This window comes from Lygodium microphyllum, chromosome 21 (assembly GCF_053477565.2).
Source record: "Lygodium microphyllum isolate KBCC chromosome 21, Lygodium_microphyllum_v1.1.10, whole genome shotgun sequence".
In the NCBI taxonomy this organism is placed as follows: domain Eukaryota; kingdom Viridiplantae; phylum Streptophyta; class Polypodiopsida; order Schizaeales; family Lygodiaceae; genus Lygodium; species Lygodium microphyllum.
The window spans coordinates 87417411-87434462 of record NC_141155.1 but is presented as its reverse complement, the minus strand read 5'-3'; the positions used below and the strand labels follow the sequence as shown (position 1 = coordinate 87434462).

General features: G+C 41.7%; 1 protein-coding gene across 3 annotated transcripts in view; it reads right to left on the bottom strand.

The window, feature by feature from the left end:
* TRP1 (tryptophan biosynthesis 1) overlaps nt 1-17052 on the bottom strand; it is a 115466-nt gene that overhangs the window by 28626 nt on the left and 69788 nt on the right. For all 3 annotated transcript variants that reach the window (XM_087661723.1, XM_087661724.1, XM_087661725.1), the window contains one exon: nt 13164-13282. In XM_087661723.1, the coding sequence (XP_087517849.1) occupies nt 13164-13282 (119 nt within the window). The remainder of the gene's footprint in view (nt 1-13163; nt 13283-17052) is intronic.

Here is a 17052-nt window from a genome sequence, read left to right as displayed (position 1 = left end):
CATCCAACTGATGTACGAGCTAGTAAGCGAAGATTGGAGCTCACATAAACTAGCTCATTCATCTTCATTGTACCAAGACGATTTCTCTTCTTTGAGTAAATGTGATTGAATGGGCTCCATAGTTGCTCTAAACAAGAAGAGCTAATTATTTGGCTAAGAATACAAATAGCCAAACTCTAAGACTCTGGAGCTTTTGCCCCATAGTCCTTCCACCATAAAGCAGCCCTAATATTTGTCTTGTCCGCTAGTGCATCCTCTGTACCAAACATCCCTAATGTTTGCCCATACATAGAGAGCTAATTTTTAATTTTGTGTTGCATTTCACGGCTACGATAAAGCCTTGCAAGCAATGTGTTCCAAGCCTTGAACACCTCAAGGTCTCTTTCTTGCATCTTTCCTTGAAACTCAGGATCAAGCACATATGCTGTAGCATGCATAGGAGAGTCATACTCATTCCATTCATTGATGCATAACTCCTTGATCTGCTCATACCTATCTGCATTTGATTCCAAACTCTCCAACCTCTCAATCATGCGATCCATACCTTCATAGATCTTCCCAATGCATGGATCCATGCCGTCTGCAAGCCTCAACATGTGCATAATAGGATCAACCATTTGGTTGGTGCAATTCACCTCATTCCAAAAATCTCTATCAGAGACATACATTACATAACACAGTAGTAGTAGTGGCAGCCCCAATCCAATTTTCATACTCATCATTAGCAAATAGCTCCCTAATTGCACCTTTGCAATAGTGCAATTGACCAAGCATAAGAAAGTTATATGCAAATCGTGTATCCGAGTATTTGAGAAGTTCTTTGTCACTTCTCTTGTAAAACTCAGTATGCAAGCACTGATGATTACATATAAATGTGATAATCTTGTTGCTTTTGCAACAAGAGATGCAATCCATGGCGAGTTCCCAATATCCTTCAACAAGTTATTCAAGCAATGCGCCATGCATGGACTAAAGGTGATATGTGGATACATTGCCATTAAAATGTTTCCCGCTGCCCTGTTTGTAGGTTCACCATCTGCCACAAACTGCACTACATTTTCTGCCCCAATAGCTTGCACTGCCTCACACCACTTGGATGACAATACATTTGCACTCTTTCCAATCTCTGAAGCATCATGACTACCAATGAAGTATACATCCCCACGAGAATATGCGATAACACCATGTATGGACCTATGGCGTGTGTCACTCCATCCATTTGCTATCAATGTCACTCCATTTCTTGCCCATTGATTGCGAATATTTGCTGTTGCAATCTCTATGGCTGCTTTCTCCTTCTGAAGTAATGTAGTCTTAATAGTTTCTAATGAACGGGGCTTATATGTGGGCCCATACTCTGCAATCTGTATCACCATATTTAAAAAATAAGGTGACCTGGCTGATTTGAATGTAATATGGTCATGGTAAAAAAAGCATGCCACTGTTGCATCTGCTTCCTCTTTTTTCTTTGGTTTCCATGAACTATGCAATGAACTCTATCTAACACCACGACTTGCTACCACTGATGGTCCACGAGAAGGCTGCGTAGCCACTAAACCTGGTGGTCTTCTGCATGAAGCACCATGCCTTGTTGGCCTTGGAGTTCATGTTGTTGGATCCACTGCTATATTTGGCATCCTCCTGGCATGTGAATTCCCCATAGAAGTGGCTATGCAGTCAAGTAACTTCTACCTTTTCTCAATTGATACATTGGTGCAAAAACGCACCTCTTTCCCCTCCTCATGTAGAAGATGGGCTCTCACTTTATCAATCCCACTAGTGCGAGCATAAGAGCAAAGTTTGCATTTCCAAGGGTGAGTCCCTCCACCTCTCAATGGCACCCCTCCATCTACCTCATCCCACAATGACCAAGTAGTGCTTCGACTTCCTCCAGTTGTTGACAAAGTACCTGCTGAGGATGATGAAGATCCCATATATGTCAATGCTATCATCTATATAAAAGTGACAATAATCAGTAAAGTTCAATGAAATTGCAGATATTTGCAGCCAAAATGTCAACATGCATGTGTTAAATGTTTGCTAAAAATGCCCGAACTTTGGTGCTACTTCAGCCTGCATTCCTTTGATTGAAAATGCCACAAATTTGGGGCATTCCATCCTGCATTCCCTTGCTAAAAATGCCCCAAAATTTGGCATATTTTCAGCTCCCAAATTTGAGGCAATGACTGATTTGAAATGCCACAAATTCGGGGCATTCCAGCCTGCATTCCCTTGCTGAAAATGCACCAAAATTTGGCGCATTTTCAGCTCTCAAATTTGGGGCAATGACTGATTCAAAATCCCCCAAATTTGGGGACTCTTTTAGATCCATGGATGATGGATCCCAATGCCCCAAATTTGGGGCCATTGCAGCCAAATTTGGGCGCCAATCCTTGAGAAAGCCCCAAATTTTGGGGCAACTACCAACAACTCATCCAAAATGCCCCAAATCTAGGAGAGATAATGGTCCCACTAAACAAAAATCAGTATTGAGTAGACAAATACTTTGGTTGGTGCTTTACACGAAATTCCTCACTTGATCGCGGGCGGGCTAGGCAGGCGGGAGCAAGCAGGCGGGGCAAACGGGAGCAAGCAGGCGGGCGAGAGCGGCTGGAGCAAGCAGGCGAGAGCGGTTGGAGCAGGCGGGGCAGGCGAGAGCAACAAGCGAGGTAGGTGGGACAAGCGGGAGAGGCGAGGCAAGCAAAAGAGGCAAAAGTCAAGCGAGAGAACGGGCGTCGTCGAGCCAGTGAATCACGACCCTAAACAGGCGCAAGTTTTTTTTTTTATAAATGTTCGCTGATAAAACGGCCGTTCCAAACAGGGTAGGGGAACAGCCAGGGAATGGCCCAAAATGGGAGGGAACAAGACATGGAATGGACTGGAACATTCCGCCAGTGTTTCTTGGGCTCAGACCTCCCAAAACGCGTTAATCCGTTCCTATGTGCCGGAACGGGCGTTCCATGTCTCTATGCTACATGGCCATAATCCATTGAACCTTCATTTTTCATTTTTCTTTTTTTTGGGAGGGGCGAGAGGGAGGGATTTGTGTCATGTTACATCAATATGTGTGAGAGAGGAAGGGGGCCAGGGAGAAAGAGACAGTGAATGAGAGAGAGAATGTGATGGACGATTAATGATAGAGCTATTGGAGAGTGGTTGTTGCAGCCTATAGAAAATGTGCAAGGAAACAAGTAGCAAACGCGCAAGAAAACAAGCACTTTTGACTGGGCAGATGCATAATAGGGAACCTATCGAACGGGTCTGGATGGACCATACTAGACGATACAAATCAAATGAATTAATCCATTCATCACACATAGACAATCCTGTTCTCGATTTCCCATGATGTCTTATCAAGCTTCTCCATCATTGGAGGCCCTAACAAGACATTATGAACACAGCAAGAAAGACAACACCCACCTTCACTTTCGGCTTCTTTTTCTTTTCCTATTCCAAATTTTGGTCACTTGACTGAGTAAGGGTTTGAAGATACTAATGCATCACATAAAATCAGTTTACACCCCTACCAACTTTGCTACTACATTTGAACCAATTGGTGAGACTAATCACCTCTCTGATCATGGACAACATACGACATTTGGGACGACTACCATCTTCTTGATCTGAGCCACGTCCAATGTTAGGTTTTTGCAATCCCTTTGAGTTGTCTCAATCAAAACTCTCTTCTAGTTCTCCTTTTCGTGTGCAGGATCTGGATGGTTTTCAATATGTAAACTTCAATAAAGAGGGCTCTAGAAGCAAACATCCTTCATCAAGTATATCTATATCTTTTGTTTCATTTGAGCATCTAAACGAATCTTCTCAAATCCCTCCCATCCCACCCTCTTCTATTCCACCACTAGATTTTCTCTCTTCTTCATTCCAAAACCTTGGATTGCACTGCATTTTCATATCCAACATACTAAGACTTGAATCCTGCATCTCCCTCCCAACACTTTCTCTTTCTCCACACCATATTCTACCTACCCTCACTTTCCTATCTCTTTGCACCATGATTCATCATTAGGGGGCCACCCTTTAACATTGTGCCTTCCACATATCCCCAAGTGAGTAGTTCTTTTCAACCTAGGACGGTTGTGACGGGCATGCCCCTCACTACCCCCAGTCACTCACCCCATAGTTGCCAAGGGTTTATGAAACGAGAGGTATAAAACGGGTTTGATAGGTTTCATAGGAGTTTCGTAAAATATTAGAAACGAGTTTCCTTCAAGATGAAAAAAAGTATAAAGGTTTTATATACATATACTGTATGACTCATGTGACATAGAAAACACAGATTGACATTATCCATTATTCTATACACTGCAAAATGAGCATCCAACATGGCATCAATATTTGCATACATCATGGTCCACTATCCATACCCAACATCAACTTTAGATGTTAAAGGAGCCATCAATATATACAATCATCATGGATAACAACTCAAAGCAAAACTCCGGCAATCAATGTCAATACCCATATCACATGTTAAATAAATCCATGATAAATGATAATGACAAAAGTCCCGAGACATTTAGCATATGACGTTTGTAAAAGTTTAAAATAGGTGTTTCTACGTTCATGAAATGCCTAGGTATAAAACGAGTTTCCTAACCTTATGCAATGGGTTTCTTCACAACTATGACTTAACCCTCCATTCATCGACCTTCCAAACGCACAAATTTGCATCCTCTGCTTATGGTGCATCATCATACCACTCCATGGTTCATTCCCACAGAGGGATTTCCATCCTCAACTCCACATGTCCCTATCTCTCCTCCATGGGCTACTCATGCGGTCATTGTGCCCATGCCCAGTGAATCCATACCCACATTTGGATCCACTATGTATACTTCCCACATGCATAGTGGACACTCTGGGATTCTCTCCCAAATATACTCCAATCCCCCACCCTACTCACCCTATCCACCCTACCCACATTATCCTTCTTGTGTAGCACTACTACTGTTGCTATCGCCAAGAATACCTTTAAGGATATGACTCGTTTTGAAACCAACTTTCCTCCTCGGATAGGGTGGTAAATAACCTGATTAAGCACTATTTACAGCAATTAACAAATTCACAAAACTGAAATGCACACTTTACCATATAATCTTGGACATTGGACACCCTGTTGGCCCCAAAACTAGCACCTCTTTCGGTATTTATTTAACTTAATTGAAGAAGAAGTTGATATACAATGGGATTCTTCCAATCCCTTTCGGTATTCCAACTCCCCTTACTGTCCAAAATGACCTGCAAGTTTTCAATCTAATTTGCCCCTTGATTCAGGCAGTCAATTGGCCTTCACCTGCTTTGATGAAGATGAAAAATGCCCCAAATTTATTGATTTGTTGGTCCCTTCACTTAAATTTAACTGAAAACAGTTTCAACCCTGTTGAATCCAAGTCTTCGAGCTTCCAATTTCTAGCATGCCTCCCAAGGCTGTTGCTAAACCCTAATTTCTGATGCTGCAAAATAGGGTTTACAGTAGAGAAATCTAAAATTTCTCAGTCTCTGGTGATCTCAACGCTGTCATCTTCAAAGCAAGGCTATAGAAAGGCTACGAGATGAGAGAGAATGCTGAGGAGAGAGAAAATTCAGACTTTCTTCGCGAAGAACTAAAAAAAATCTGTCATTTACTATTGCTGCACTGTCTCAACAGCTTGTAGATGCAAAGAACTGAAGAAAATCAGTCACTTATTGATACTGCCTTGTCTCAACAGCATGTAGATGCTATCATCTGCTGTTGATTGGTCTTCTCTTACCCTTCATTGCTTCAGAAGGTCCTCCAATGGCTGCAAATCAAACCAGCAACATCTCCTCCCTTTCACTTGCAGGCTGAATACACTAAAATGTCTCTCTCTAGCCTCTAAAGACGCTATTAATTTTCAATCTTTAAATATTGAAAACTAATCTAATAATTATTTCGATGCCTTGAAAAATAATCTCACTAGACAATAATTAAATTGGCTAGGCAACTTCCATTCCCAAGTGTCTCTACGCCATCTTTGACCATCAGATTGGCGTTAGGTACCATTAAACGCCACTTCTCTAGTGTCACCGACTAACACTTATGGCCAAATGAATGACCTAGGCCAACAACTAGTACCAAATACCACCAAGTACCTGTGAGGTATAACTTATAGCAACTTTTGCTTTTGACATCCCGTGATTTCCTCAAGTCCCCAACTTGTGAATTTACTCTAACCCTAGTTATACCTCACATGTGCAACATTCACTTAGCCATATGGTTAAAAATTAATCCACATGTTAAGAGAGGTTTCAGAAATACATGTCCTCATGACATGTTTCAATGGGTTGAATTCCACCACTTGATTGAACTTTATGCAACGAGCCCTCAATCGGCTCACCCTGAGCATGTGCGTCAATGGAGAGTCCTCAATGCCATAGCCAATGTTGAGTTTATGCAAGGGTTGATTCTCCACTCTCAATTGCAGCATTTCCTTCTCATATCTCAGCATTGGAGTAATCTCATTGAATGCTATGCAACACGAGATCATACTCGACGTATCAATCTCAGCTTTGAGCTTTAGGAGTTCTCCATTAAGGAAGGAGATGATCTAAAAGTCAAGTTGGCCGAATATAGGCAATTACTCCTCACTGAGTTTGCCACTGCTAGCTTCCCAAAGTCAATGGATAACAATCAAGATACATTCTTTTCGAACAAGCTTCTTGAAAAGTATTTTCATTTTATTTAGCATAGTATCTCGTAGCCCCAGTTGCCGACCTTCCATGAGTTTGAGTGTTAGTTCTTGTGTTACACGAGGCTATACAATCAAGTCCAAAAGAAGTCCTCCATATACTCTTATTCAGAGAGGCGCATGGTTGCCTCTTCTTCGCAAGGAAAAGCTGGCGATGGCAAGAACTCACAAGATGCGAAGGAAAGCCAAAACAAGAGTGACATCCTTCATTTGACAACAACAAAGAACCAAAACTCATCTAGCAACAACTCCCTAACAAAAATAGGGTTTGCACACACTGCTAGAGATCGGACCATGGGAACAACGATGTCATACCAAGGCCCCAAGTCTTCCTCCTAAGAAACTTCAGTTGCCTATTGCAATTGCCTCCACTTCTACTCGATAGTCCAATAGGGCTACATCTCTCATTGTTTCCCCATCTGCTCCTATCCCAATGGCTGCTGGACATGTGGCATGTGAGCAATCTCAATAGCCTATATCTTTCAGTACCCCTAAAGGATTAGCTGATTGGTTTGCTAGATTCTCACCCATTGCACTCTTTGCATCTATTTCTCTACATCTCTATGTATGACTACTATTCCACCTCATCAAGCATTTCATTGGCAGCAACTTGTTGATGGACGTATGCAATGGTAGACACATCCTTGGTTTTCCCTTCTTTAGTCTTCCATTGCACTCACTCATCCTAACACACTCATTGCATTGTTTCTTCATTTAGCTCTCATTTTCTAATTTGTTTTGCTTTGGAGCATCTCACTACTGACCTATGTTTTATAGATTCTGAGCCATAGAAACAGGGAACGGCCGTTCCGGCCTGTAGGAACGGCCTAACGCGTTCCAAACCCTCCAAGGAGGTGAAACGGCCAGGGAACGTTCCCTGCCGTTCCTTGTTTGGAACGGCCGTTCCAGGCCTGTTTACTGCTGAAAATTGACGTTTTTTCTTGTTTTTTTTTTTTAACTTGGGTCATAGTCCTTCCACATATTCACCCATCTCCATTGTTTAATGCGCACACACTAATCTCTCTCTCTCTCTCTCTCTCTCTCGGGTTGAAGATTCAAAGTGTCAAGACAACCCACAATCTAATTAGGAGTCTATGCAAAGTTCAAATTTGATGCATTATCAACTCTTGCAAATCAGAATCAAATTTCAGCCAATCCTCGATTCCAAGGTATTCATCCATTTATATTGTCTAATTTCAAGGGAAATTGGGATAATTGGGGCAATTCAAGGCAATTTGGAGCTATGGGGGTAATCGAGTCAATGTTGGGACATTTGGGTCAATTTCATGCATTGACGGGTATTGGGGCAATTAGAGGGACATTCTTTGGGGCAGTTTGGGTCATGCAGGGCATATTTGGGGCACTTAAGACATGTGCCGTTCCCCCCGTTCCCGTTCCCCGACCTTGGACATTCCCCCCGTTCCAGGGGGTCCCGTTCCCGTTCCCTATTCTAGGTAACTATATTCTGAGCTCTTTTATAGGGTTTAGGCCTAACATGCAAGTTTGCACTAGTCCTTCTTGGGCTGGAGACATGTGATGCGCCTTTCCTAGTTTCCTCTTTCTAAGAGGTTTGCTCTTCTACCAACATGGAGGCTTTTCCTCCAGAGGTGGATCATGCAACATCTCTCTTGACGCTATCATGGCAGTAACTTCTACCTTGCTCTTCCAGTCAAGGTGCTTCATTCTTATCTTCATGGTTTTTAGCACCACATGAAGACCAACATCAAGCTCCTCTTCCTTCTTCGGCATTGATATCCAAGGTTGAGTGGAGGTTCCTACCCTTCTTAGTATTCTACAAGATTCAGCACTTGTCTTCAATATTAGGCGGCTCCCTTCCTTGTTGTACCTCTCCTTTGCATTGCATGATTTCCTTAAAAAATCAAGGACTCTACCCTTCATAGAATGCAGTAGCAGTGAAGTGTGGGAATTGTGCTTGATAGACATGGATGCGTGATGTTATTGTCTAAGATTACCCTACACAACATGATCTAACGTTATAGACCTAGTATGAATCCATGTAGTACCTGTAGATATGTTGTAGTACCTATAGATATCTTCTGGAAACTTTGGAATGCCCTATAGTACTTATAAATGCCATGTGCATGCTTTCTAATTCCTATGGTTGTTTCAAATAGGCTTACACCCTATAGGAACCCTGTTTTGGCCTAAGATTACTCTATATTCCCTAATCTAGTCTTGTAGACCTAGTATGAATCAATATAGTATATGTAGATATGTTGTAGTACAGCCCTCAACCATCTATTGGTGTGAAAACTCATATAAGGAGTTGTAAGCAAGGTTGCCTAAGCAAAAAATGCCAAAGTCACTCCTCATCCAAAGGATTCTTGGCTACAGCTAAGCCATGAAAAGTATGAAACTCGACGCCTTCAACTATTGATTGGGATAAGTATTGTGTCATTAAATATAGGCCATTAGGCTTACTGTAGAAACTCGAAAAACTTGTGGGAGAGAGATGAACTCACAACTACTATCACTTCTCATGCAACCAATACAATGACCCGTCTGATTATAAACCAGTAATATCCAAGCACAGAAATATGTGAAAGCATTAGACTTATACTTGAGAAGTACACCCATATGTATCTCGAATGATCATCCACTAGTTGGCCCAAAAAGATTAACGGGAATCAATCTAAGAGGTACCTTAGCTCTATGTGTAGACTGCTGAGGGAATGGGATACAATGCTACTTCTCGAGCTGACATGCTTTACAGACATCTTGAGCTAGCTTCAAGCAAGGAAGGCCCTCAACCATCTCATAGTGAGACAACTAATAAAGAGAGTCGTAGCCAAGATGCCCTAGGTGGAAATGCCAAAGATGCTCATTGTTCATAGGCTCCCGAGATGTGACTAATGTCTAGAAGCTATGGAACACGAAGCCCTCAACTATCAGTTTGGTAAGAAAACGGGTCGTGGTATAGGCCATTAGGTTGTGCCTCACCGCGAGCAATCACTAAACCAATCAAAAAGTCAAGGACCTTGGCTGTGGTCCCTGTAAAGAAAACTGCTCGCCTCAACCGGCACAGTTGTTGAACAGATAACAAGTTCACTCCAAGCTAAGGAACATGAGATACATTGTCCAGCAAACCCAGATCCATACCCTTGTTAGTGGCAAAACTGATGCAACCTTAAGTCTGGATCTTGATCGAGGAGTTGCTTCCTACGCAGATCCATCTAGCTGCAAATGCTCGGGTATGCAAGATGTCCTCTATAGGAGTCATGTGATGTGTAGCTCCACTATCCACTATCCAAACAAGTGCCGATGTGCTCGGCTATGACGAGTGGGCCTCTGTGATAACCTCATCAAGCGGCAACTCGTAGATATGGACGAGACTTCCATCGGATGTCTCTACAGAGACGATGTGGGCCTCTGCAAACTAGTCAGATAAGCCCTTTAGAGTTGAGAACATTGTCGACTAAGATTGTTGACCAGTGGCAGTATGAGTCTAACCTTTCCACTACCCCTTGCTATCACCTTGACTCCCCTGATGGGGGTTGCTCAACTGAGGAGTGGGGGTTGGTGGCTTGGATTTTGGTGCAGTGTCTCGTGCCTTTGATCGACACTCATCGTAAAAATGGCTAGTCTTTGGGCAATGTTGACAATACCTACTCCTCTTATGTACATTCTGCCACCCAGGTTTGAGTTGAGACTGGGAGTTTCCTTGTGATTCCCTTGCTGGATTTTGTTTTTTATTTTGATCTTGATTTGAAGTTTGAATTTTTTTTACCCTTCCGTTGCTACCCCTTCTGAGAATGCGCAACAAGAGGCCCCTCTAAGGGATTATTCATATGAAACTGATCAAACAGCCGTGCATAATGCAATAGCCAACACTCAAATTCATAGAATGTGGATAAATTAAGCAGAGAAACCACTTGTTGCATAAAATTGAAATATTTACACAACAACTTGTTAAGAAACAATGTGACCTAATCGTCAGAGGACTTAGAAGTCCCTGTAGTGGAGAATTCGGCAAGGAGATGTCTATACTTAGTCAACTTGACTTTCAAGTCAACCCGATCAGAGATTTTAAAGTTTTAGAGCTTAAGATTTATTCGACAGGTCCTATCTCGAGCCGCATAGCAGTCAATGAAGTGTGCCTATTGCTCTGATGCTAAGTCAAAATACTGAAGCTGAGAATGAAACTCTAGCAATAAGCCTTACATCAGCTCGACAATAACAGAGGCATTTCTAGCCTTCCATGAGTGGACGACCTCGTATGGAACAAGTGCGAGATCGGTTTGGGGTTCCAACCCCTATAGAAGATCCTATAGGTTTTATGAGTCAAGGACGTGTCTCATCAAGTTTGACCAAGTTGTAAAGTTTAACCCGTTAAAACCAGTCTTGTCATTGAATGTATGCATCGCGGAAGATGAGGTAGAGCCGTGAGGTGTCGAGAATGTGGGGTAAGATGGATATGGAGGATAAGATAATGGTGGTGGTGGTGGTAGTGGTCTCTGATAAGGAGGGAAAAGAGATGGGTAGATAGAAATAGGATATGTCCAATGAGTGTTGATTGATGCGAAGGTACTAAAACATGAATGTTTCCATAAGGTATCTGTGGAGGTGGAGACACAAGGACACATAAGCCCTGTCCAAATGGCGACTAAGACACAGCATAATGACAGAGGGTCCACTAGGTAATGCTATGGAGGCAAACTGTGGCATCAACTAATCCATACTCAGGAGAGATTAGGGAGAATATCCAAGCTACAATGATCTCAAAAGTGTGTAAGGACAAGATGGAACACCACCCAGCTGAGGAAGAGATGAGATTCTAACGGTTGTGCCTAAGTTTGAAGAACCCCCTGGTGTGATAAATGAAAATACATGTGATTCTACATGAAATCCAACATGCGATGCACTTAATGAAGGCTGAAAGGATGTAAGAAATACCCTAGCACAGAAACACAAATAACACCATTTAACAAAGCACAGACTGATAGAAGAAAACAGTTAGGGTTAGGTTAACTCAGAGACAATGAACACAATGAATGAATCAAGTGATATGATTATTAAATATACAATGCTCATATAGCAAATACACTATGTAATGAATGAATATTATACCTTGAACTCCTATATCTCAAGGATCAGGGCAGGGATAATGAGCTAGAGAGTGTGTCGTACTCCGAACGCATTCCAAATCACAACAAGGCAGCCTTCGGATGTCAAACACCAACAAACGCAGCCAAGGAAGGCTGAATCTGATGCAAACGGCAATGCAAGAGAGAGAAAGACTAAAAACACAAGTGAGGAGAACGAAATACTAAAAACGCATGTAAGGAGAGAGAAAACAATGAATGCAGCTGGGAGGAGAGAGAAAACAGCAAACGCAGGCTGAGAGGAGAGAGAAAATAGCAGCAACAAGCTAGGGAGATGATGGCAACAATTGGAGGAGAGAGAAAACTGGCAACGACAGGCTGAGGAGAGAGAAAATCTGCAAGGCGGCAATTGGGGCCTGCAAAAAAAGTATGTTGACATGGCAAGCTGTACAACAGCTAGATGACGGACAGCAGCAGTCGCCTGGCTGGAAACAGCAGCAAAATGATGATGGAGGGCTGGAAACAAGTGCCAGATGAGTGAAGGCTGCAATGGACAGCTTGGACTGCAATGTCCTCTAGGAATGGGATGTGGTCAGCAAGCTGAAAATACCTAAAACCTGCAAAAACGAGATTAAGGATGAATGGAGGGCAACATACCTATTTATAGAAAGTTTGGGCCCTCCCAAGTGGGTTCGTGCTTATGGGATACAGATACTCTCTAGGAAAACATTTATTTTTAAATAAACAAGGTTTCTTCCTTACTTAAGTATGTTTTGAGGCTGTTTAAGTGAAGCTAATGCATTTTTAGCTCAACACCACACCCACCTGTGTTTTCTATTCCAAAAGAATAGCCAGCCAATATTTGGATCTTTTCACTCGGCTTCTTTGCACTTGGATCTTCAAGCCCAATCCAATTATGTATTCGACAAGCTCACCAGCTCAAGCACAATAGGCTTTGCAGCTGGCAGGATCAAAGTTTGCATAGACTCCTTCATTTGGACCAATCCCAAATGCTGGTGAGGACTTGAAAGCTTAGAACCCTAGAATCCTAGCATAAAACTTCAGATGCAGTCTCCAAATGGTGTGAATTCATGTTCAATGAAGGATATTCTGTCAGGAGATTGAGCTATTAGCATTTAACTCTTGAACAACAAAATTATAGCAGCATGATGGATGTTCTTGCCATGGCAATCAGCCTCAATTCAACAAACATGGAGGGATAATATAAGGGCAACATAAGTAAGACAGCTTAAGTTTAATGATACAATTGAGCCCTAAGTAGACAGAATTACACAACTTCTTCTGACAGGATCTTGTAAAGAAGCAATACTAAGCCATCCCATACAGAAGGTTTCATATAGCATTAAATTACCAAAGCATCAGCAATCGGTCCTTTTTTCCCTCCAAGTACTTCACGCAGAATCCTTGCATTGGTTTGCGGATCACCCCCTTGAAGATCTTCTAGTTTGCAACGTGGTATCTGATAATCCACTAGCACCAGTCCTCTTTATTAGACAAGACCCATCAATGTAGAATACAAAGCAATAAGCTCTAGCAAAATAAGCAGGTTTACAAAGAAACTACTGTGCTTGAACAGTCTTATCAATTTCAAAGTACATCTTTCAATGCAAAACCATTTCTCAATGTGATTATCTCCTAGTTAAAATGACAAAAAACTGAGGAAAAGAACAAAAGTAAATTCTCACACTCCCACTCACTCTAATGCAAGAAATGCTGTTTCAACTCACTGGGCAGGAAGATGTCACTCAATAATGTTATAACAATTGAGTGTGCTGATAGTGTATGCATGTGTGACACAATGCAACTGAAGCTAAACAAACATGTGCATTTTTGTTGCTAGCTTCTCATATTTGACAGCTGCAGGATACAAAGCATGAAACATTGTGGCATGGCAAGCATGTCATTATGAAAAATGATCAGTGTATATTATACAAATGGGTGACAAGAGCTAGACAAATAGCTATTGTGGATCATGCTGTTCATCTACAGTTTTGTTTAACAACCTCCAAGAGTCTCAACAAAAAGAAAATATTTGCAGAGTCAAAATTGCGGCTGGCCAATGGACAAAATCTGTGATAGAGTTGAGTGCTGTTGTAAACAGCATTATGCTGATTTGTTACTGCCCCTGCTTTTGGTACTCCTAATATGGTTGAAGCTAGATCAACTGTCTTACATCATGTTCAACATTATTTCTCATCTGGATGCTTGGGGATTGGAAGAACCTTTCACTATGGCTGAGTTGAACGATGCTTTGCACTTATTGGGTAGATGCAAAACACCTAGATGGGATGGCTTGACAGTGGAATTTCTTAGTGCATATTGGAATTTGCTTGGCAGATCAATACCTTCCATGATAAATGAGGCATGCAATGAGAATCTAAAGCATGCATCAAGAGGGTTTGGTTAAACTGTTTCCTAAAAAGCAGCTTTGTGAATCACTCTCTCTGATTGAAGGCCAATAAACGTAATGCACACGGTTTACAAATCGACCACCAAGTTGTTTGCTAAAATGACAAGTTGTTTGCATGATGGGTTGCATCTTTGCTCAATACGGCTTTGTGCCCAGAAGACAAATAAATGACAATATTGCTCGCTTGTGTATTGCTATAGAATATGCTAAAGGGAGATGTGCTTATACCACACATAGACATTGAAGACGCATTCGAGTCTTTGAGTTGGGATTACCTTGCATTGACACTAACCAAATTGGGATTTGGACCTAAATTGAAGCAGGCCTCTTCAGGCTCTATGCACATATCAAAGCTTCCCTCACGCTGGAAAATAGCTTGTACAATTCATTGTGATTGAACAGATCGGTTCATCAAGGCTTTCCATTGAGTGCCTTACTTTATGAGGAAGCCAAACACCCTCTTCTCTCATACTAAAATTGGCAGTTTACATGGATTGAAGTTACCATATGGGAAGCACTTCTTGGCACATACTTATACGGATCTTTCCCTGTTTATGCCCAGGAACAGTCAACATGATGTTGCCATTCTTACATGTGCATTGGAGTTTTTTGTATGGCTGCAGGTTTATGGGGCCATTTTTTTAAATCTAAGAAGCTTGCAATGAAGGAACAGGAATTGACCTGCTTTCTTCAACCTGGAGAAATTTCCCTGCAAGGTCATGTGGTTAGACATCTGGGTTATGCATTGGGTTGGAATCTCAAACTGCAGCAAATGGTTCGATGGGTGCTTCAGAGATTGTGTCAAAATCTGGACTACTGGAAATTATCCATTTGGTCTCTTCATGCCTGTCTCAAGATTGTTGAAGCCATAAGAATGGCATAAATTCAGTTCTCTCTTCCACATGTTCAGTGGCACAAAGTAGATATTGATATATCAATGTATATGTCTGTGACATTCTTTGGAAAACTAGGACAAATAGGAAGGACATCAGGTTGATGGTTTTTGTTTAAGTGTGCTTCCCAAATATGCACAGTAGTCAAAATATTCTCAATATTCATATCACATGTAGGATTAAAAGCTACATTGTTGCTATAGTTTCTTCGACAAAAACAGCCCTGATCTATTATGCTAATGACAGCCTTTGATAATTGGACAATCTCTCATTGGGAAATGGTTTTTGATCACTTTGAGGACAAGATATCAAGCTGTCCTTTCTCCAATTAGTTAATCCACAGTTGACAAAAGATTCTTGTGTGCCTCCAATGAACTCCTCAATCAACACAGCAAGGCAACTCTTTGCAACTGGAAAGAAATCATTGGAGCAAAGTATTTGTTGAACCACTAGCTGTCCATGAGCCGAGAAGAGCTTACTTTATTGACGAATGGCATTAATTATATTTACAATGTGGTTGATGACTAGGATGTGTTGTCATTTTTGGCTGCTTCTGCTAGATATGATCTAAGGATACACTATTGACTGGTTTGGCATGAAGTTAAGGATCTTCTATCTCCCTTGGAGCCCATTCCTCCTTTTGATTGGCATCCCAAGCTACCAATTTGAAGCTTATAGTGGGTAAATAACCAAGGTCAAAAAACCTAATCTTCACTTCATGCCCCTATAATGGAGGAAATTGACACACAAGAAAGGCTAACAAACAATGGAAGTGTTAGGACTCCTAATGTCCTCAGCTAACTCAAGCCGAGTCTCACAAGAAGAAGATGTACACAAAAAAAGACATAGAATAGCATGTGTGCTAATTATTATGCTAAAACAGCATTATATGTTGATTAGCCATTTAAACAGCCCTAAAAGAAGCTAAACTTTCATTAAAAAGAAATGCATTCCTAGAGAGTGTTTGTGTCCCATAAGTCAAACCCTAATTTGGGAGGACCCAGCCATCTATAAATAGACAAGCTGCCCACCACTCAACATTATTCCTGTTTTGCATATTGCTGGTGTGCTTCTCTACTACCCACACCCCGTTCAGGATATCTCAGTTCGAGCTGCTCTTTGCTGCTGTCCAAGACTTGGAGCCTCCTCATTAGCCATCTCCATCAGTTTGCGACCAGTCTACAGCCTGCATTTACTGCTGATTCATTGTCTACTCCTACCGTTGGACTCTGCCAGCTGTCGCCAGCCTGCCACATGGCCTGCGGCCCTTGAGTTTATTGATTCTATTGTCACCATCAGCTACCACATGGACTGCAATCTGTGTTTTGCTGATCAGACCTGCTGTACAACTGTCATGCCATCACAGACTGCTCTGTTTGTTGTTTCTTGCATTGTCCGATTTCGTCTATCACTGATCTAGCTCTTACTGCTGCATTTGCTGCTGCCAAACACTGTTGGAGGCTGCATGCTGCTTTTCGTGATCCATCAAAGTACAACACTCTTATGCTCATACTCTCTACCCTAGTCCCTAAGGCACAGGAGTTCGAGGTTCAATATTCACCTTGCATAATTTATTTGTTGTATTGAGCATTGTATTAATTCATTATTCATTATTCAATTTCTTTCATCTTCTGTGCTCATTGTCTCTATATTACCCTAACCCTAATTATGTTTCTTTATCAATCTATGCGGCTTGTCACACGATTGTGTTTGTGTTTTATAGTTGAGCATTTCTTTACATGGTATCAAAGCTAGGTACTCATTGAAGAAACCTATGCCCTTGATCAAAAAGCCCATCTTCAAAAACAAGAACAATAGAGGGACGATGACGTTGAACAGTCCCATACCAACTCGGTCTCTAAAGCATCCTATGTTGAGAGCGAGAGCAAGTTCCACAACCTACCCTACGAGGTTCCACAACACAGGTGGATATACTT